At 39.2% G+C, this 22629-nt stretch overlaps 1 protein-coding gene across 2 annotated transcripts in view; it reads left to right on the forward strand.

The window, feature by feature from the left end:
- LOC122404670 (potassium voltage-gated channel protein Shaw-like) overlaps positions 1–11077 on the forward strand; it is a 53910-nt gene extending 42833 nt beyond the window's left edge. The window contains exons 3-5 of one of the 2 annotated variants that reach the window (XM_043408845.1): positions 3601–3795; positions 7243–8284; positions 10469–11077. In XM_043408845.1, the coding sequence (XP_043264780.1) occupies positions 3601–3795; positions 7243–8284; positions 10469–10533 (1302 nt within the window). In that variant the 3' untranslated portion in view covers positions 10534–11077. The remainder of the gene's footprint in view (positions 1–3600; positions 3796–7242; positions 8285–10468) is intronic. The other variant, XM_043408846.1, reaches the window with a different exon arrangement.
- Positions 11078–22629: the final 11552 nt, after the last annotated feature.

Here is a 22629-nt window from a genome sequence, read left to right on the forward strand (position 1 = left end):
GAATTTTAGGGCAATGGCCACGCGACGCGGACTGAAATTGAAACAAAAGTCGCGGGCCGAATTTCCCGGTTAAGTCGCGCGAAAATGAAACGACCAAATCGATTTTTCTCGTAATTAGTATTAATCGTGAGACGAAGGTGCGAATCCCACGGGGACAGTTCATCGAATGATACGCTGAAATGCACTTTGTGTACTTCGAAACTCGATAGCCTCTGTTTGCAATCGGAATTAATTTTCTCCGTTCATTTGCCCGACCTGATTCGACAGTAATTTATTTATTACCAGTAACAGGATCGTGGAACGATCGCGTCGCACTCCCAAGTAAAAAATTACGCCGCTTTCCTCGACGAACATCCATTGTTCTGTCGTTGTTACTCGTTATAGAGTATCATACGCAAAACGTGTGTCCATTTTTTGTTTGTTTTTATGTAAACAACCTATATCGACGTACAGTGAATCGTTTCCACGGTTAATTCGATCCTTTCGCGATGTATTGCATGGACAGAGAAAAATCGGTCGGACTGATTTTTTGTTCGCTGTACAATACATCGAAAATTAAGTCCAACTTGTTTAAGAAAATACAATAGAAATACATTGTTCTGTCGTTGTTACTCGTTATACAGTAACATACGCAAAAAACGTGTGTCCATTTTTTGTTTGTTTTTATGTAAACAACCTATATCGACGTACAGTGAATCTTTTCCACGGTTAATTCGATCCTTTCGCGATGTATTGCATGGACAGAGAAAAATCGGTCGAGCTGATTTTTAGTTCGTTGTACAATACATCGAAAATTAAGTCCAACTTGTTTAAGAAAATCAAATAGAAATACATTGTTCTGTCGTTGTTACTCGTTATACAGTAACATACGCAAAAAACGTGTGTCCATTTTTTGTTTGTTTTTATGTAAACAACCTATATCGACGTACAATGAATCTTTTCCACGGTTAATTCGATCCTTTCGCGATGTATTGCATGGACAGAGAAAAATCGGTCGAGCTGATTTTTAGTTCGTTGTACAATACATCGAAAATTAAGTCCAACTTGTTTAAGAAAATCAAATAGAAATACATTGTTCTGTCGTTGTTGCTCGTTATAGAGTATCATACGCAAAACGAGTGCCCATTTTTGTTTGTTTTTATGTAAACAGCCTATATCGACGTACAGTGAATCTTTTCCACGGTTAATTCGATCCTTTCGCGATGTATTGCATGGACAGAGAAAAATCGGTCGGACTGATTTTTTGTTCGCTGTACAATTCATCGAAAATTAAGTCCAACTTGTTTAAGAAAATCAAATAGAAATACATTGTTCTGTCGTTGTTACTCGTTATACAGTAACATACGCAAAAAACGTGTGTCCATTTTTTGTTTGTTTTTATGTAAACAACCTATATCGACGTACAATGAATCTTTTCCACGGTTAATTCGATCCTTTCGCGATGTATTGCATGGACAGAGAAAAATCGGTCGGACTGATTTTTTGTTCGCTGTACAATACATCGAAAATTAAGTCCAACTTGTTTAAGAAAATACAATAGAAATACATTGTTCTGTCGTTGTTGCTCGTTATACGGTATCATACGCAAAACGTGTGTCCATTTTTTGTTTGTTTTTATGTAAACAGCCTATATCGACGTACAGTGAATCTTTTCCACGGTTAATTCGATCCTTTCGCGATGTATTGCATGGACAGAGAAAAATCGGTCGGACTGATTTTTTGTTCGCTGTACAATACATCGAAAATTAAGTCCAACTTGTTTAAGAAAATCAAATAGAAATACATTGTTCTGTCGTTGTTACTCGTTATACAGTAACATACGCAAAAAACGTGTGTCCATTTTTTGTTTGTTTTTATGTAAACAACCTATATCGACGTACAATGAATCTTTTCCACGGTTAATTCGATCCTTTCGCGATGTATTGCATGGACAGAGAAAAATCGGTCGGACTGATTTTTTGTTCGCTGTACAATACATCGAAAATTGAGTCCAACTTGTTTAAGAAAATAAAATAGAAATATATAGACGTGGAATATGTAAAAAACCATAAATCGAGGACTCACTGTACTTCGTGTTAGAACCATCACGAGGATTAAAGAAATTTTTGATCGTTGTGTTCTGTGGACATTTTATTACTTATTTCGATCGTGATTATATCGAATGCAAATGAATCTACGTAAATGATGTACAGTGAATCTTTTCCACGGTTAATTCGACCTTTTCGCGATGTATTGCATGGACAGAGAAAAATCGGTCGAGCTGATTTTTAGTTCGTTGTACAATACATCGAAAATGAAGTCCACCTCGTTTAAGAAAATAAAATAGAAATATATAGACGTGGAATATGTAAAAGACCATAAATCGAGGACTCACTGTACTTCGTGTTAGAACCACCACGAGGATTAAAGAAATTTTTGATCGTTGTGTTCTGTGGACATTTTATTACTTATTTCGATCGTGATTATACCGAATGCAAATGACCTGGTGCCACTACGACCTCACATTTTGCAAACTAAAATTCTTGCAACTTCTTCTTGCAAGATAAAGTTCGAATATTTCATTCACGATTTTATTGCTTCTGTCTATTTTGATTACGAATTTTATTGAATATAAAGGGCTTGAATGTGAGGGCGGAGGGTAAATAATGCCTGTGATGTTGACGCTGGTTTCGGGGCAGTTCTGTGTTAATGAAATTTTTATTAATGGAAGAAGATGGTTCGTCCACGAAGAGTAAACAACGGTGGAATATAAAATATACGATATTTTCGTGGCAGAGTAGCTAAATAAACGATATCTTCGATATTTAATTAAGAAAAACAAGCGAGACGAGTTCTAAAATATTATAGAATAATTCAACTTGTCGCTTAATCAGAAATAGATTTAGATTTTTCGATGCTGTGCCAAAGAATGCTATAGTTATCGAAGGAGTCAGCATGATATCGCTCACCGGGGAACCCAAGCGTTACGTGATAGTCGTAACAAATCTGCCACGTGACGTAGATCGAGACCACGATTGTCCCTTCGACTCTTTCTCGTTACAAGACGCATGGAAAAGAAAGTTGCCGATTCTGGTCGTGGTCGATCGCTTCGAAGCCAGCGAATAGAATTAGTCGTAGCTAAAGTCACTGGATACATAAAGTACCGTCTTCGATCGAGCCAATGCTCCACGTTTGGTAACTTAAAACAGTGTTTACACCCTATTTATCTTAATATCTAGACAAGAACGTTGTCCATTTGTTAGATCATTATACAAATATACCGTACGTATTGTTTCACGAAAAACTATATACCCATAACGTCAATATTAGCTTCGACGAGTTGGGACGTTTGAATAGCGCGCGCTTGGAGGGCAAGATGGCGGGCGATTGGACGGTACTCGATGCGTCCCAGCGGCTTCAGTCGTAGACGAAATTGTGAATGACGTCTTTGTTCCACACGTGGAGGCTCACGTTACGCTTTGCACGCGCTTTATCTGTCCCGAGGAAAGCACAAACAATAAAAAAAAAATTAAAGCACCCTCGAGAGAGCGAGAGATTTTCGCAGGTACAAATTAACGATCGTTGTTGCATCCCCCTCCCCCCCCCGACCCGCTCTTCTAGCATCGGGACACGCAGGAAACGCTGACAGTCCTCGACAGGTTGGACCTCGATACCGAGAAGCCCACCGACGAGGAACTGGCGAGGAAGTTCGGTTTCGAGGAGGCGTATTACGACGGCACGCTGACGTGGTGGCAGAAGCTCAAGCCCCAGATGTGGTCGCTGTTCGATGAACCCTACTCCTCTTTGGCAGCCAAGGTTCGTACATTTTACGGTTATTTCTAGGGGTACCAGGTGGTGAGCGCTCACGGTTCAGCCCCTACGCAATTTCGAAACCCCCATCGTACCAGAATTATAGTCTCTAACATATTGTTGACGACGATCACTCTTGAGTTAGGTCTAGGTTAGGGAGTTGTATTTTCACGAATTTTTTGATGGAAATGTGTACCTTCGATCGAGTTGACCTATTTACCATGTATGAAGCACTTCTTGAACTCTTGAAAACAATTTTTTTTCAATTTTTTTGTCCGTTTATAACGGAGAAAATGGCGTCGTCCTGAACGAGTCTCTTTGCAGTCTTCGGTTAGACGAGCTATTTTCGTGAATTTTTTTATGGAAATGTGTACGTTCGATCGAGTTGACGTATTTACTATGTATGAAGCACTTCTTGAACTGTTGAAAACAATTTTTCTTCAATTTTTATGTCCATTTATAAGGGAGAAAATGGCGTCGTCCTGAACGAGTCTCTTTGCAGTCTTCGGTTACACGACTATTTTCGTGAATTTTTTTATGGAAATGTGTACGTTCGATCGAGTTGACGTATTTACTATATACGAAGCATTTGTTGAACTCTTGAAAAGAATTTTTTTTCAATTTTTATGCCCATTTATAACGGAGAAAATGGCGTTGTCCTGAATGATCTCTTTGCAGTCTTCGGTTAGACGAGCTATTTTCATGACTTTTTTGCTGGAAATGTGTAGGTTCCATCGAAGTGACTTGGTTGCCATATACGAAGCATTTGTTGAACTTTTGAAAACAATTTTTTTTCAATTTTTATGTCTATTTATAACGGAGAAAATGGCGTCGTCCTGAACTAGTCTCTTTGCAGTCTTCGGTTACACGACTATTTTCGCGAATTTTTTGCTGGAAATGTGTAGGTTCTATCGAAGTGGTCCGTTTACCATATATGAAGCATGTGTTGAACTTTTGAAAACAATTTTTTTTCAATTTTTATGTCCATTTATAACGGAGAAAATGGCGTCGTCCTGAACGAGTCTCTTTGGAGTCTTCAGTTCCACGAGCTATTTTCACGAATTTTTTGCTGGAAATGTGTAGATCCCATCGAAGTGAAATATTTACCATGTATGAAGCATTTCTTGAACTCTTGAAAACAATTTTTTTTTTAATTTTTATTTGCATTTATAACGGAGAAAATGGCGTCGTCCTGAACGAGTCTCTTTGCAGTCTTCGGTTAGACGAGCTATTTCCATGAATTTTTTGCTGGAAATGTCTAGGTTCGATCGAGTTGACCTATTTACCATGTATGAAGCATTTCTTGAACTCTTGAAAACAATTTTTTTTTTTTTCAATTTTTATGTCTATCTATGACTGAAATAATAACGTCATCTCGAACGAGTTTTCTTGCAGTCTCAGATTTCTTGAATCCTTCAGATTCATCCTACTAATCCTGTAACGAACATTTCATCCCAATTGAGGTTACACTTTGATGGGGCGTATTAATTACCGCGTATGCCCATTTTGGTAATGAATCTGAATATTACTGAGACCGGTTGCATTATTCATGCCGAACCGTTGGCATTGGTTCTCGATGTAAATGCGGGATGTACGAAACATAGATCGAGACTATAAAGCGTTAATTAGTCACTTCCTTAATCCCCAAACACATAAATATCAAAACTATAAATATTAATCATGAACACCATCCTTTTTGTTTCTAATGCTTCAACGTTAGTCAAGTTCCAATAAACAGATATCATCATAATTACATATTGAAACCGTCAGAGCCTCGAAAATGGCCGCTGACGGTAGTTAATTGAACGAAACTTTTACCGAAGCAGAAATAAAGAAGCCGTTCGTTTATTCGCGGTCCGTCGATCGCGACAAAGAAGTGGATCAAACTGTAAAGTCCCGACTGTCGTACGTGCACGTCTGTCGAAACGACGCGACTCTGTTGTAAACAAGTTTATGCTCGATGAAAAAGTTCCCTCGATAACAACTTCGAACGCGCCATTTTAGTATTCAGCGAACAACGCCGCGATGTTCGAACAGTGAAATTTGCTATATTCGACGGGGGAGTGAAATTGTAAAAGTGTTCATCGATCCTGTACTTATCGAGGGGACGAAAATAATACCAATTATTCGAGTACGGGTTTAGAAAAGGAAAGTCTAACTTAAAGTTGGTCAAATTAATTATTATATTAAGCTTATGTTAAGTTTTTCTGTTTCTATTAATTTTGTAAATAATTCTTGGACTGTTTCATACTGGTTTTGGTATCGATCTGACTTCAGATATGTTTTCCAGTCGCACTTCCGGTTACATGGTCTTAATCTACGCTCGTGCTATTCACACTGTTCGCGCCACTCGAGAGTACAGACACTATAGACGACTGGATACACAACTACAAAGCGTTTAATCGGTGTTAATTGACAATTCTAGTTCCTTCCACATCTTAACCACCGTTGTCCTTCATAATTTACCATTTGTATTCAATTTTCACCCGTTTAAACAATCGATCAAAACACAAAATATCAATCAATTTCTCTGTAATCAGTTGCACATAGTTTTTTAACGCGAATACTTAGCGATTTTCTAAAACTTTGCTGCGTAAAATAAAAGGTTCCCCTCTTCGGATTTACGTGGGATCGAGCTTTCCCTGCGCAGAGGAAACTGCTTACATATTTATAAACGGAGGAAATTTATATTCCCGACAACTTACTTTGAAAAATCAGGTTCACCTCGAAAACTTTTCGAATTTACATTTACTTTATGTTTCTTCGGTGCTGCGGATTCTTTCTCCCTTTGCCGGAAAAATGGTTGTTACGCGCGCCATTCGTCTTGCAAACAGTGTCTTATTTTAAAGATAACAAGCTAAGTACGTTTCGAATTGCTGTCACTTACAAAGCTTGCATTCCTTTTATGTATCGACAATTAAGACCTCTGGTTACAGCTAGCAGAAATTATTCTATATTTTATCATCCATTTTTAAATCCTCTATTTCCTACTTTCACCTGTCTCCTGTCCCTTACTCCAGTTATTCCCCTCCTTTCTACTCTTTTAACTGCTCCTCCTCACCCTCATCATCTCCTGTTCCCCTTCTTACAGCAGAAATTAAATTTTTGTCGCGTTAAAACGCAACACGCGAGACAATCCCGGTTAAATGATAAAAATTCTTAAAAATGACCAATTTTCCGACATTTAAAAAATTCTTGACCATTTTCCGAAACAATTGTTTTCAGATTACTGACCAAATTTTGCTGAACCCTTCGATTATGGTTGATTTTGACACGAGCGCAAGTCCTGTGCGGAAAACTTTTTCTCGCTTTGATTAACACGCGAATTGAACGCCCATGGGCGTTTCACGCACACGGTCGACCGATTGTAGTCTATAGGCGCCATTTGTAGTTAATAAGTCGTACATAAGCTGTTCCATGTGTTACAATTGTGTATCCCGACTGTTCCCCCAGGTGATAAGCATAGTCTCAGTCTTCTTCATCTGCATCTCGATCGTGTCGTTCTGCCTGAAGACGCATCCGGACATGCGAGTGCCGGTGATCGTGAACCGGACGGTGAACATAGGCAACATGACCTCGTGGGCAGTGGACAAAACGCACACGAACGCTCACGACTTCTTTTTCTACATCGAGTGCATGTGCAACGCCTGGTTTACCCTCGAGTTCCTGATACGTATCACCGCCAGCCCGAATCGCTGCGTGTTCATAAAGAGCTCGGTGAACCTGATCGACATGGTGGCGACGCTCAGCTTCTATCTCGATCTGGCGTTGCAGCGTTTCGCCTCCCATCTGGAGAACGCGGACATCCTCGAGTTTCTGAGCATCATACGCATCATGAGGCTGTTCAAGCTGACCCGTCACTCGTCCGGCCTGAAGATCCTTATACAGACGTTCCGCGCCTCGGCCAAGGAGCTCACGCTGCTGGTGTTCTTTCTGGTACTAGGGATCGTGATATTCGCCAGCCTGGTCTATTACGCCGAACGTACGCAGTACAATCCGAAGAACGACTTCAAGAGCATACCGTTGGGCCTGTGGTGGGCCCTGGTCACGATGACCACCGTCGGTTACGGGGACATGGTGCCGAAGACCTACGTCGGAATGTTCGTTGGCGCGCTCTGCGCTCTAGCCGGCGTATTAACGATCGCCCTGCCCGTGCCCGTGATCGTCAGCAACTTTGCGATGTATTACAGTCACACGCAGGCGCGAGCCAAGCTACCGAAGAAGAGACGCCGCGTACTTCCGGTCGAGCAGCCTAGAGTGAGGGCTTCGGGCGCTCCGCCAGGAATGGCCGGAGTACCAGGGACTACTGGCCCACCGGGTTGCGCCCCGCAGCACATGCCACCGGGTGGACCACTATCGGCTACCGGTGCTCTAGCTCCTGGCCTTGGACAGACGCCTGGAGTTGGCTGCCCTGGAGTTCAAGGGCCCCAAAACAGACGGATGAACGCCATCAAGACCAATCATCCCAAGGATGTTTCGTTCGCCACGAAAACAGGTAAGTTACCCCCTATATTACACCTTCTAATTTCGATTTAACTGATCGTGAATCGGTAGACTGCGGATCTTTATGCAAGTTCGTGTTAAAAATGTAAAATTTCCCACAAATGCGTAAACATCTGCTGTCTAATCACTGGCGACTACTTCGATCAGTTACTGTGAGTTCGCGAGAAGTATGTCACTGTACCATAGAGAGATGACTGATTTCAAATCATTCTCAAAAAATTATTCTTGGTTGCGAGGGTCTATTACAATCATTTTTGGTGAATATAATCCTACGCACTTTTGAGAAAAAAATTCAGTAGGTGCCTAAATTTTTCGGCAAAAAAAATATTTCGAATCGTTCTAAAAAAATTACTGACAGTTGCAGGGGTCGATTACAATCGTTTTTGGTGAATACACATACCCTTGAAATCCTACCCACTTTCTAGAAAAAAATTCGAGAAGATGCGAAATTTTTCGGCAAAAAAAAACATTTCAAATCGTTTTAGAAAAAATATTTTCAGTTGCAGAGGTCGATTACAATCGTTTTTGGTGAATACACATACCCTCGAAATCCTACGCACTTTCGAGAAAAAAATTCCTAATCGAAAATGTAATTTATGGGCAGCAATGTTGCCCGAAAATTTCATGCGAATCTTTAAAAAATCATAACTCCCGAACGGATTGGAGGATTTTAATAATTCAAAAGGCAAACGACGCGTATTTTGGTGAAGAATATGTAGAAATTCTAAAAATATTCGAAAAGTTGTTCCTTAACCCCGGTAAGGTGACAAAACCCCCATAAAAATGGTCCAATTTTCAAAAAGCCATAACTTCTACAACAGTGCATATATTTCAATGAAACTTTTTTCTGAAGTAGGGCTCATGGGTACCTATAAAAAAGTATTAGACAACTTTTCCGTAGAGCGGCGAACAAAATTACTAAAAATTAAAAACGAATTTCTAAGAAAAATCGACAGGGCATAGATGCCTTTTTTCGACGAAAAAAAAAACTTACAAATCGTTCTGGAAAAATTATTTTTGTAAGTGGAGGTCAATTACAATCATTTTTGGTGAATACACATACCCCTAAAATCCTACTCATTTTCGAGAAAAAAATTCTTTACTTATAATATAATATGTGGGCAAAAAGGTGCCTAAGCAACAAGTCTCTCTATGGTACTTTTTTAGGAACTTTTTTGGTGTCTTCCAGGTATTGTAGGACCTATGGTTGTGTGTAGAATGTTCTATACCGAAATATAATTCAAATTTGGTCTTTCATCGATGTATCCAGTTTTACATCGGTATAATGATGAAGATGAAGAATAGGAAAAGGAACATTCTTTCTCGAGGTTCCTTTAGAAATTTTAAGTTCTTTTCGACAATTTTTCTCATTGTCAGCATAATTTTGTACTTATTGCGAGCAGACGACATTCAGATCTCGTTCCATGTCGCTCTAAGAATATCGTGCAACCCCTGTGCGATCTCTCAGATGCTGGGACATTGTTCATCTTTACCTGATGGACTATTTCTTACAGAAGCCAGGAAACAATCCTGTGATACCAATTCTAGTACCAGATTTCGAATAGCATTGCAAACTTGGTAACTAAGGGGATGTGGAATATAGATGGACAAAAACATCGGTCCTCGAGCTTGCTAACTCCCCTATCGAAATAACACATCGATATAGTTAGCATAACATGAAAATCACACCAGTATCAAGCCCCATCAGATCAGAGTAAAAGTACCAATCATTTTTTATTGCTTTTAACACCTACACCATCACGTAACAGTCTACTAAAAACACGAGTCTCGTAAGATCGTACCTCTCCACACTTTCATCACTGTTGCCTCCTAAATGGACCCCCAGTTGTAGATAACATTTTCCCCCACAATCGTCCAGTTCGATAAAAATCCACCGTGATATAGCACTGTGGTCCAAAACAGAGGGACCATAAGTTTTCCTAGTTTTAATAAACACCCTCACCGGGGGTCCTCGACGCAAAGTGGCGGTCCCGGACGTTAGCGCCCTATCGCGAGAACGAGCCAGGATACACCAATTATCATTCACCGGAGGAACCTGGGCGGTGAAAAGGGGCGAAAAACCCTGACGCGAGCCAATTTAGTAGTAATTGTCGCCCGAGCGTAAAAGTCTCTAGTGTCTTTGTTTTTCCTTTTCTTCTTGTACGGTGGGTTCCAGAGGAGGACCGGAGGAACTCTAACCTACGGACTAACGGGACCAAGACAGCCGGAGGTTTGGGTTAAGCTGGAACCAAGGCTACTTCTCCACTGCCGAGGTGCACTCGACCCGGGGCGTTGGGATGACCGTGTCGCGAGAGGAAAATGGCGAGAGAAAACGTGGACGATGGGGGAAAAAGGATCGCCGGAGGAGCGGGGCTCAAGACGGGTATCAAGATTGCACGGTCTATAAGGGAATAGTAGATCGCTGCGGACGAAATGTCGGATTTTTACTGCGACGGATCGCGACGCGTGAATTATTCGAACCGTTCGTTCTCTTTCTTTTTACCAAGGGGAGCCGACTCGCCCTCGACTTTCACGCTTTTGAGTTGAGTTGAGTGAAGTTGACGATTGGATCTCGATTACGGGAATTTAAATTATATTTGACCTTCGACGAGTACAGTTTATATGTATTGTTAACGGGGGTGTGCAAACTCTGAAGATTTACGAGGTCACGGAGGGTCAATAAATTCTCGATCCACGCAGCGGAGTTGGGCATCGATCGCTGGAATTAATAGCGCACGATTTACGATTATCTCCACTCTGCAGTGGAATTTGCACGAAATATCGGGCAAAATTTTAATGGGAGATTCTGGACACCAAAATAAGACGAAAATCAAGAATATCAATTCTTTGTTTGAGGCTTCGTTAAAAAGTTATTAACGTTTAAAGTTAAAGTGTGCACACTGTCGCGTTCAAACGTTAATAACTTCTAAACGAAGCCTCAATTAACAAATTACTATTCTTGATTTTCGACTTATTTTTGACTCTACAACACTCTGTATATTCGTCCATCTACGTTCGGATAAAATGTTAAAAAATCTGCCACATAAAGCTCGCACTCTTTCGTTATTTTTTCCCACTTTTCAAACAGTTAAATTCAACGTCGAAACGTTTTGGGGTAATTTTTATTTAATACGTAGCTTTGTTTTTAACTTAAATGGAAAACGCGCGACGCGTGGTTGGCGATTAATTATTCGTTCGAAACGTGCTCGACGAGTCTCGTTGGATGATTGGAGGAAACCGGGCGTGAAATTCCGGGCGATCTCGCGGGACGAATTGGCGGTGAAAAATTTAAACGCAACGCGTCGACATCTTGGCGGGTCGGCCGCCCGATGGCGCTGGGGTCGCGCGATAAATCAGAAGCGGAATGGCGGCTCAGCGATTAATCGGCGGTTTTAATTAAAACGCGTCAGCCGCAGTTTTGCCAGCCTCTCGAGAAGCACGCGACAGCTGTGTCCGACATTTCGGATGCAACGATCGAGAACGATACACGGGTATTCCGCTTGGATACGTTCGAACCGTATCTATTTCTCTTTTTCGCGCCATTTGTTCCTTGCGATCGGGTCTTCTATCCAACCCTCCCGAATCCCCGATTTCTTTTCTTTCCCCGCCTCGTCGCTTCAACCCCAGCCGTTAACAACGCGAAATTGACTCTTTGCAAAACCAACAAAGATTTTAGCAAAGGTGAAAAACGATATTTTTGCAACATAGCGAAACGAGCGACCAATCACTGCTCGAGCGGACATTTTCCAGGCGCTGCAAAGAGTCGAGGGGGTAGTCTGGCCCCGGAACGTCGAGATCAACGATCCTTTTTTTATACCTCGAGCCTTTAGTTGACAAATGGGTCGTCGAACTTTGAAAAATTGAAGTTGCGCAACTTCCAGCTCTGCTTTACTGCTGGATAGTATTTTACGACGTCGATTATATCGATCGACTTGGTTATACGTAGTATGTGTATTGCAAATTAATCGGAATTCATTGCTACTTTACGAACTCGTCGTCGTGAAGTTTCCAGATGAACCAAAAACAGATATACAAAAAAAAAATAATTATATTTCTGTGCTCGAAAAATATATGAAATCCAAGTTTGGTTCGAAGACCACCGAAATGCAGGGTTGGGGAAAATTGGAAATAATTTTAAATAGTAAACATTGAAATATTTGCATAAGTAAATAGTAATTGAAAATACTGTTTCATTGGATGTTTAATCCCTGAGAAAATACTATTTACTACTCACTATGAAAAGCTAAAAGACAGAAACCTCTTTGCAATAACATCGTTCTAAACACTGTACAGTGAAATATTATTTTCTAAAGAATATTTAGATGCTATTTGCCCTGGTCGAAGCGATATATCGAGAATGAAGGATCGTCCACGCTTGTGTGTACGTTTTTCGTGAGTTAAGAACGTTGGAGTCTGCGTTCTGTGGATCAGACTACCCCCAAGGAGGAAAGATACGAGTGTCGGAGAGCGTAGGGGTCCGTTTGAACTGACGGGGGAATATTCATCGGCTGTCAGCTTGGAGGCACCGGTCGCGCGAAAGCCTCGTCTTCGTCAAAGCCAAATAATTTATGAACCGGAGAGCACAGCTTCGCTGCCAAAAATTCCTGAATGTTGCAAGGGCCGCGTAATGAGACTGGCGAATCTCGGTGAGCTTAAATATTTGCGTTCGGGACGTTGTAGGAATTTTTGTCAGAAGTTCGACGTCATACCGACGAGATCCCTCACGCCGCGTCCGGCGACCGCTTCGTTTTATAAACGGAATAAAAGATGCCTTTAATTTAGCCGGAATTGACGCTTTAATCGTTCGAGCCATCGGTCGGAACGAGATCCTGCCCCGAAAACCGCGAAACATTTCAAACATTTCGTAAATTACTTAAAAATTTACCGACAAACGTTGCTCAATCTTAAAATTAATTTTATTTCATTGAATATTAAATATTCTATGGAATTTGCCAAAAATCATCCATAAATATTCGTTTGCAATCGTTGCCTCTGACACTCTGTGCAATTTGAAAAAAGATAGCTCGATATAGTTAATTTAACAATAAACGCAAAGACTATATGAATATCGCGTTAAATATTCTATGATTCTTGGGACTTGCCAAGAATCATTCATGAATATTAAAACTCCGTGAAATTTAAAAAAAGATAGATATCGTTAATTTAACTATCGTCTCTGCAAAGCTTCGAACAATTAACTCCAACTTTGAGCAGAATTTTTACACGCTCGCGGGGAATATTTATTAATGGTTGTACGTTTCCCGAAACGTCGTTCCAACGAGTTGGGAGTGTAAAATCGCGGAAGAATATTGCAAGCAGGATCTCATTTCCGCTGCAGAAACGTGATAAATGTCGAACGACGCGAGGACGAGGGATCTTCGATGTACACGCACGCATGCACACGTATAACCCTCAAAGTTTAACACGCACATACGTCCACGTACGTGTAAATATTCGGATCGATCGTGATCCAAGTACGAACGATACAGGCAGCCCCGCACCACCTCGTTCCATCAATTTACTTTCCCGGCTGTTTTCTATTTGCGCGATCTTCCGCGCCATCTACCGAGCGGAACAGAAAGCTCGGAACTTTGGCGGCCATCTTAATCCGGCGTAACGTAGTTCGAGAAAAGAATGAAATCTTGGGTTCTTTTGGAATCTTAACACGTTGATTGTCAATTCTTACGATTTGTTTGCATCAAATTGCCAATCGAAAGCTGCAAATAGTTGTTTGTTCTGTTTAGTTTTGCAATGCAAACATAAATGATACTAGACACGTCTTCAGCAGTTTGAAAGCGTCAAATTATTTTGATATAAGTATGAAATGAAAATTTTCGATAATTTGGGAATGAAAGGAAGGGAGAATTTCTTAGATTCACTTGGAAAACGCGTTACGTAAAATGTTCGGAGGAGTCTGCGGGAATATTCTGGTCGAATCGAACTGAATTGGCCACTCAAGGCCACTTCCCCCAATTTAAATCTCGTCAGAAACGATTCCGACTTTTACGGTATCCAAGCTTCCCTCTTTGCTCGAAAGACACGTGAAGATTTCCTCGAGGAGATGAAAGATGGAGTGGCGGCGATGGCAAAACGATATGGCGGCGGTGGCGTGGCCAGTAGCCTCGAGAAATCAATTAATTATCATCCAAAATGGTAAAACTATCCAGTAATTAAATATCAAAACGTAATCTATGGGTTCCTTAATAAAAATAAATATTATAAACTTTTCTGCACACATTCTGTGGCCAAAGTTGTGAACACAAATATTAAAAAGCAGAAAAGTAAATAAAGTAAAATATTGGAGAAACATTCCATTCCACAAGAATTTATGTAAACTCAGGAAAAATTATAAACTTTTTTGCAAATATTCCGTGGCCAAAGACGTAATAAATTTTGCACATTTTAACGTGTACTACGGTCAGTAAATGTTTGTGTTTCCCGTATTGATTTACGCGTTCGCCGCGGGAAAGAAATAGTTTTCGTCGTTTAATTGGCGGCTCTTATCGAGGCAAATTGAGGCAAACTTTTAAACGCTTTTCGCTTGGAATACACGCGTTTCATGGCGTTCGAGGCAGGGGAAATCACTGCAGCGATAAATTCACCGAAGTCCCTGAAACGTTTGACAATCTATCGTGTTAACGAAACTTCTCACGTTCGAGTAATATTTTCGTACTTGCGATCGAGTAAATAGAAAGCAGCCTTTGCCGTTCAACCCTTAAGGAGCTTGGAGATTCTGAGTTGCGTCGATACGGCACCCACCATCTTCCTTCTGGAACCAATGATATCGTTTCACGAGTATCCTCTTAAAAATTTCACGAATACTTGCGACTCGAGACGCATTAGCATCCATTAAGCGAAATACAGTTTGCTTGTTTGAAGATTCACAATTTATCACGCTGTTTCAAACTTAACTGTTCGAAGGTTAACGAAACGAAGATAACAGAAATCGGTAATTCCTAGTCTTCGAGAACAAAATACTTCGTAATCGCGAGAACGGAAAATTGTAAAATTTATTTGATTCCGTCCGTCAGGTAGTTGATAAAAAAAATCATTCCAGCCGTCTGTTTTGCAAACTCGAAACGAGCAATATCCAAAGATACCACGGAGAATATACGGTGATTGGAAAATGGTCATTATTGGTGCAGCCATTATCGAACGTTCGATGAATGAATTTTCTATACTTTTTTAGTAAAACGAAAAAATTCTACGAACTCTACGGTACGATAATTTAACATAAGTACGTTTAAGCGTTATCGTTAAGTTTGTATATACTTAAAAGAAATTTTTCCAAAAACGTAGAGGCGAATCGTTTCTCAAATTTGTTAATTTTAAAATACGATAAGGCTCAACTTAAAATTTCCACGATGGCGCGAAGTATTCGATAAATAGGATACCCTGAATATTGAAAGAGATTCGAGACAGGTGATACAGGAGGTTCAAAAAAATTAAATGGTAGAATTTAGAGAGCAAAATAAGACGAAAATCAAGAATAGTAATTTGTTGATTGAGGCTTCGTTGAGAAGTTATTAGCGATTAAAGTTAAAATGTGCACACTATCGCGTTCAAACGTCAATAACTTCTGAACGAAGCCTCAATCAACAAATTACTATTCTTGATTTTTGTTTTATTTTGCTCTCTAGAATCTCCTATTAAAATTTTTCCCCGGAATCTCCCTGTTTATAAACGTTGGTACGGATTAATTAAGTAATATAAACGAAGAGCTTGAAATCGCGTATAGTTCGTCGGAATCCGTAAAATAAACATTGTAAACGCTACAGTACGACAATAATTTACTCTTAACGAAAAATTTAGCGACGGTGAAAACAAAAGAAAGTAGTAAAAATGGCCGGGGCGGGAGGGGGGGAAACTGGGCCGTTCCGGAGGATAGCGTAAAACGATATCACTGGGCATCGGGGATATTTCTGTACGTGAAAGACATCGTGTAACATCGTTCGAGGTGCGTTCGCGGAACAATGAAACAATTTCGATGCAAACCACTCGCCGCAAGCACACTCGCATCTACTCTGCCACTTAAAACACGAACACACACGTACACGGTTCAGGGATACTTGCGTAAAAAATGTTTGCCATTATAATAAGCCAATAACCGAAGGGTGATTCTGCGTCGGGAATTACGTCGATTGGTGCTCGATCGATGTGTGCTTTACGGGTCCGATCTACGATCATACCGATTAATTATAGTCCGGCACGAGTGTGGACGGAGCACTTCAATTTTTAATTCGAAGCAAATTGTCCAATGATCGTATCGCGTGCGAAAATACAGACACGATTAATGGCGGACGCGGAGCCATGCATTGCGCCAGACGCTGCGAGGAATCATTCGAACCTTGTTACTTTCGCGAGGGAGACGAGAAGAATGAACGCGGGTGAACAAATTACTCGTGAAATTTCCGAGTGAAGGGAACATCCGACACACAGCCACACGCACACACATACGTACACGCGTACATGGGCGCAGGGAGACCGCAAACTCGATTTGAAGATCGACTGTCGGTACGGAAGAGCGCTTGTGCACCGACACAATGGGTACACGTATGTATACATATATGTATGTATATCGCACGATGCTCACCCTGAATACCAACGGGACCAATCGACAGCCCCCCTCTCGTGATCCTCGAATCGCGTATCGAGAAAAATTACGCCCCCCTGAACCCCCCACACACAGTCGCCGGGGAAGAGAAAGTCACGCGAACGGAGAAGGGCCGAAGGGCGAAGAGAGGTGGGCGACAGGGAGCATAAAAGAGGAACGAGACAAGCATATCAAGCGGCCAATAGGGTGTATCGATCTCGCGGATCGACGGGAAGAAGCGTTTCGGGATTTCTATGATAACGAAAAGGACTGCTCGGAGACTTTGGACGGGGCACAGAACAGGGACGAGAAACGGAAACAGAAACAGAAACGGCTCTCGTCGAATTTTACACACGCCTCGAAAGTACATTTTGCGATTCGCTGAAGCGAAGTGCTCCGGGGGTTGGACGAAAGAACCGAGCTTATATCGAGCCGAGGAGACGGAATCGGAGGGAAGAGTTTAAAATGCAAACGATGACAAATCATAGCGAGGATACATGTTACACGATCGAAGAGATTATGCACCGTTAATGTCATTATAGGCATCTGGTTTTTATAAAGACGAATTTGGACGAGAATGGTGACTCGTTGCACGAGACGATAATTTATAGGGATTAAACGTGCACCTGGAGGATCGAGAGGCTTTCTTGTTCAATTTTTTATTATAATTCGTGGAAAGATTAACGAAGATCCAACAAACGATTCGGTAAACAAAGATTGATCGATTTATTTGAATAGGAATAACGAGAATACTGAGCTCCCCTTCCAAGAATGAGAGATGGTGCACTTAGGTAACGTTAAATAGGAGAATATTAAAAATCGAAGGTCGATGCAGAAAAGACTAACTTGTAAAAACGAGACACGATTAAACACACACACACAGTAATTCACATACGTACATTCAATTTTCTGACGAAACACAAACATTCGAGACTCACAGAAGGTTAAATGGGTGAACGAAGAATTTACGGTAATTTTGTACTTGTTATAATAATGGTATTATGTCGTACGAACTGATTATTTATACGTGATTTTTTTATTTTCAATTTCTACCAACGATTTTACAATGTGTGTTCGCTTCGTGAAATGATTATCGTTTGGCGCGCGCAATATTCGCAGCTGTGATATTCTATGTTTATCGATTGTTTGTCTACGTAAGTAAATTTCATAAATTTTCACGTTTTTACATTCGATGCTAATTTTCTTGTACAACAGGGTATTTTTATCAGCGTACGCGCGGAAGAAAGTTAATAAAAAAAGGAACGAACCGAACGAAAGGAAATAATAAATAGGCGAATTTTCAGGTGAAGTTAGAACGTTTCAACTTTTAACGAGCAGTAATAGTATTATACATTGAAGTGTAGATTTAAGAACTTAGGGCATCAGAATAATTACTTTGAATTTGTTATTTCATCAAAATTATTTTATTGCACGGAGTTAAAATTCACGACGTCAGACGTTGAAAATTTATAAACTTTTAACGAGGATGTAAGTTGAACAATTTTCTTCGAATCTTTATAAAAAGTTACTGAAGTTTTAATTAAACACGTAATTATAGCTTTGTTAATTCACGTGAAATATTTTATGGAAGAATTTGTTTGCAAAATGTCTGGAGGTCTAATTTTGTTGAAATAACAACATTTGATTCCGTGTTTTCTAATTCGATCTAACTAAATTCTTTATAGGTTTTGTTAATTTCATTCTGTATTTGTAGCGATAATAAATTTGCGTATGAAATTCTAGATATTTCTTATTATATTAATGCTGTCGATCACAAACGTTTAAATTACGTAAGAATCAACGAAGGTATAATAGAAATAAAATACAGTAATGAATGTTGCAAGCTCGTCGAGTAGCTTTGTAATCGATACCCATATTTTTAAACGCTAAAATTTAACGACGAATATAAAACGAGGACCCTCGAACGATAAACCTCGATAACAATAATTCATTTCTCGTTAAATAAATTCTGGTGACAGAACGTTCCGTTGATTCGACGTTTATTAATTGACGATAAAATCAAAATGTAGGTGTATCGAAAAGATGAATTTTTGTTTGCAACGAGGACAGAACGGTCATTAATAAATTGCAGGTTCGTTGCAACGCTCTAAATATAATAAAAGTACGTTTCAAATCGTGACTGTTAAAAGCGTAGAATTCCAAATGTTCTGTGCGAAAAGGTAGGTAACGAAATTGTAGACATTTTTTAAAATTCGTTAAAACTAACTCGAGCTTCGCGTCATTTTCAACGTGACATTTTTGCTAAAACATTTTTTTAATTGCAATCAGGAATATTATATTCGACTCAAAGTTACGTGTTTCTAATTTGCACAAGTGGGTCGTTAGAAATGTGAGATCTTGGTTAGTTTGTCAAAGTAAATCGAACGTCGATCGATCTTCGACACGAGAGTTCTGAATATAATTCGATCTTTTGTTCGATAAAGCAACAAAAATTTATTCATTAAGACATGTAGAAGATGTTATGAAAAATTGTCATGAATTACTTTTAAAGTATCAGAGTTCTTCCATTTGTAAAGAATACTGCAGGTGAATTCAAACTGCCGGTCACCGGTGACCCCCAAGCCAATCAACGCGAAAATAGGTTCCTTTCGTGTGTCTAAAAAATGCATTCAAAATTAGTAATTAAATTCTCGATCTGTAATCGTATGTAATCCAAATTTAATCGTGCTAATTTATCGAGTGCATTTCTCGAAACTCCCAAAAAAATGGACGCTATAAAAAGTGTTAATATTCTAACGTTGTAAACTCAATAATTTAAAGGTTATAACACTTTGAATTCTACTAAATTATATCAGTTTGAAATTATATGAAATAATAGGGTTTATAAACTGTTAAATCTTCTGTTGATTCAAAGAATAATTCCAAAGAATTGGTGAGAAGAAGTGGCGGGAAATTTGAAATTAAAATTTGAAATTATTTCAGTTTGAAATTGAATGAAATAATAGGATTATAAACTGTTAAATCTTTTGTTGATTCAAAGAGCTATTCCATAGAACTTATAAGCAGAAATGGCGGAAAATTTGAAACTAAAAATGGACGCTATAAAAAGTGTTATTCTTCTAACATTGTAAACTCAATAATTTAAAGGTTATAAAGCTTTGAATTCTACTAAATTATATCAGTTTGAAATTATATGAAATAATAGGGTTACAAACTGTTAAATCTTTTGTTGATTCAAAGGGCAATTCCACAGAACTTATAAGCAGAAATTTGAAATTAAAAATGGATTGAACGAAATAATAGAATTATAAACTATTAAATCTTTTGTTGATTCAAAGAGCTATTTCACGGAATTTATAAGCAGAAATGGCGGGAAATTTGAAACTAAAAATGGACGCTATAAAAAGTGTCAATATTCTAACGTTGTAACCTCAATAATTTAAATAATTACAACACTTTGAAGTCTACTAAATTACATCAGTTTGAAATTATATGAAATAATAGGGTTTATAAACTGTTAAATTCTTTAGTTGATTCAAAGAGCAATTCCACAGAACTTATAAGCAGAAGTGGCGGGAAATTTGAAATTAAAAATGGATTGAACGAAATAATAGAATTATAAACTATTAAATCTTTTGTTGATTCAAAGAGCAATTCCACGGAACTTATAAGCAGAAATGGCGGGAAATTTGAAACTAAAAATGGACGCTATAAAAAGTGTCAACATCATAACGTTGTAACCTCAATAATTAAAAAATTACAACACTTTGAAGCTCACTAAATTACATCAGTTTGAAATTACATGAAATAATAAGGTTATAACCTGTTAATTCTTTTGTTGATTCGAAGAGCAATTCCACGGAACTTATAAGCAGAATTGGCGGGAAATTTGAAACGAAGAATGGCCGCAATAAAAATTGAAAGGACGTATAAATACCAGGATCGTTTAATCGGTTTTTTATCTCGAAATATATTTTCCGTGTGGATGCAACGTCGGGAACGATCGAGTAATGAACGGGTAACGATTTTCGGTGGTTTTATATCGAGAACGTCTCGAGCACCCTTGTCGCGGAGACTTTGATTGCTTCGCTATCGTCGTATCGAGCACCCTTTCATCGGTAACTTCACTGACCGAAACAGAAAATAATCTCGTCGCCAGTTACTATCGCGACCAAGAAGTTTTCCTTCCTTTGTACCGTTTTAACGATGCCCTTTGAGCGCTCAACGAGGACACTTTCTTGGTCAGCGGTTAACGAGTGCAGTAGAAATCGAGCAGAAATGTTTCTTCAATTTGTTTTTAATCGATCTTCGGCAAATTCTTCTGTTATTATTTACATTGGAGCGTAAAGATCGATAAAGACTAGTTCCATGGAAGTTTTTATGGAGTTTATTGATGCTTCAACTTGTGTTTGTGGGCCATTAATTCTCTTGGACTTCTGTTCAAAAGAACATCAATATTTCTAGCCATTAGGTGTTTCCAAATTTTAAACAGAAATTAGTATCTGTTCCAAAGTATTGTTTGTTCAAACTCGATGTGCTTGTTGAAAATAAACATTCTATTCCATAATGTTTCCATCGATTAGGCTTTCTCATCTATCGTATAGTTTCTCGATTTCTTCTTCGAAGGGCTCTCGATCTTTTTCGAAGAGGATCTTATGGTCTTTTGCACAAACTTCTGTTGAATTTTTATCTTGTTATGGGAACCTTCGCCAATATATTTTCGAGGTTTTTATCATCGAAATGAGACCAAAGACGATATACATAATTTCGATGACATTTGCATATACAATAAGTGACAATAAACAATTAATATTGACATGTAAATGATATCCAAATTACATCGTGTTTGGTCTCATTTCAATCAGAAAGAACTCAGAAATACAATGGTGTAAAAATTTCTTCGGAATTAACAAAATCATTGTCAATCTTTCTACTCTACATTGAAGCTTATTTCCCTTAAAGTCTTTGCAAATTTAATGTTTCTCGAAAGTCGAAACGGTTACAAAACTTTAAATGGTTTCCATTTCAAACAGTTCCGAGTCGAACCTTTTTCAATTCGAACATAAATCGAACTTTTCTAAAACGAACGTTCTCCGTATCCTTCCCGCGAGTACAAAATGGCGGTTGAAGATGAAAGTTTTTGGTCGGTATGGAAATTACGAAAGATCTAAATACAGTTTCTCGCTCGAGTCGAATATCAGTCGATTTATTTCGTCGTCGAACACGGACGTAATAGTTGCGATGACCCCAAGACTTTTGAACAGCAATGTACACAGAATCGGGGGTAAAAGCAAGCAGCCTGACGTTGTATGCACGCACGAGCTTTGCGGTTCCCAGATACATTGTTTCATCGACGATGAATAAATCTGCCCCAGGATCGACAAACACGTTCAGCGACCGTGAAAGGAATTCAATTGCTCACAATGTGGTCGAGTGTAATTGACAGACCCGTAATTGACAGAATTGCGGAGGCTGACTCTCGGAGAAACGTATGATGAGATGGAATTGGGGCCAGGTGGGAGGGAAATGCCGTAACTTCCACCAATAAAGATACCAAAGAGACCAATAAAGGCAAAGCTCGATACTTTTAAATCTCATCCAAATATTTTTCTCTTCTATTTCCACATTCGCGTTGTCTTGGATCAAAATATTAATCATTGATGGCCAAAACTTCGCGTTAGAAACAATTTTTTGCGATTCGATCTCGTATAAAAATTGTTTTATTTTGATTAATGTGGAACAACGATGAGAAAATAATAAATAGTATTAGGTCGTCCCATATG

The sequence above is a fragment of the Colletes gigas genome, unplaced genomic scaffold (assembly GCF_013123115.1).
Source record: "Colletes gigas isolate AHSC1104 unplaced genomic scaffold, ASM1312311v1 Colletes_gigas_Sc00003, whole genome shotgun sequence".
NCBI classification, from domain to species: Eukaryota; Metazoa; Arthropoda; class Insecta; order Hymenoptera; family Colletidae; genus Colletes; species Colletes gigas.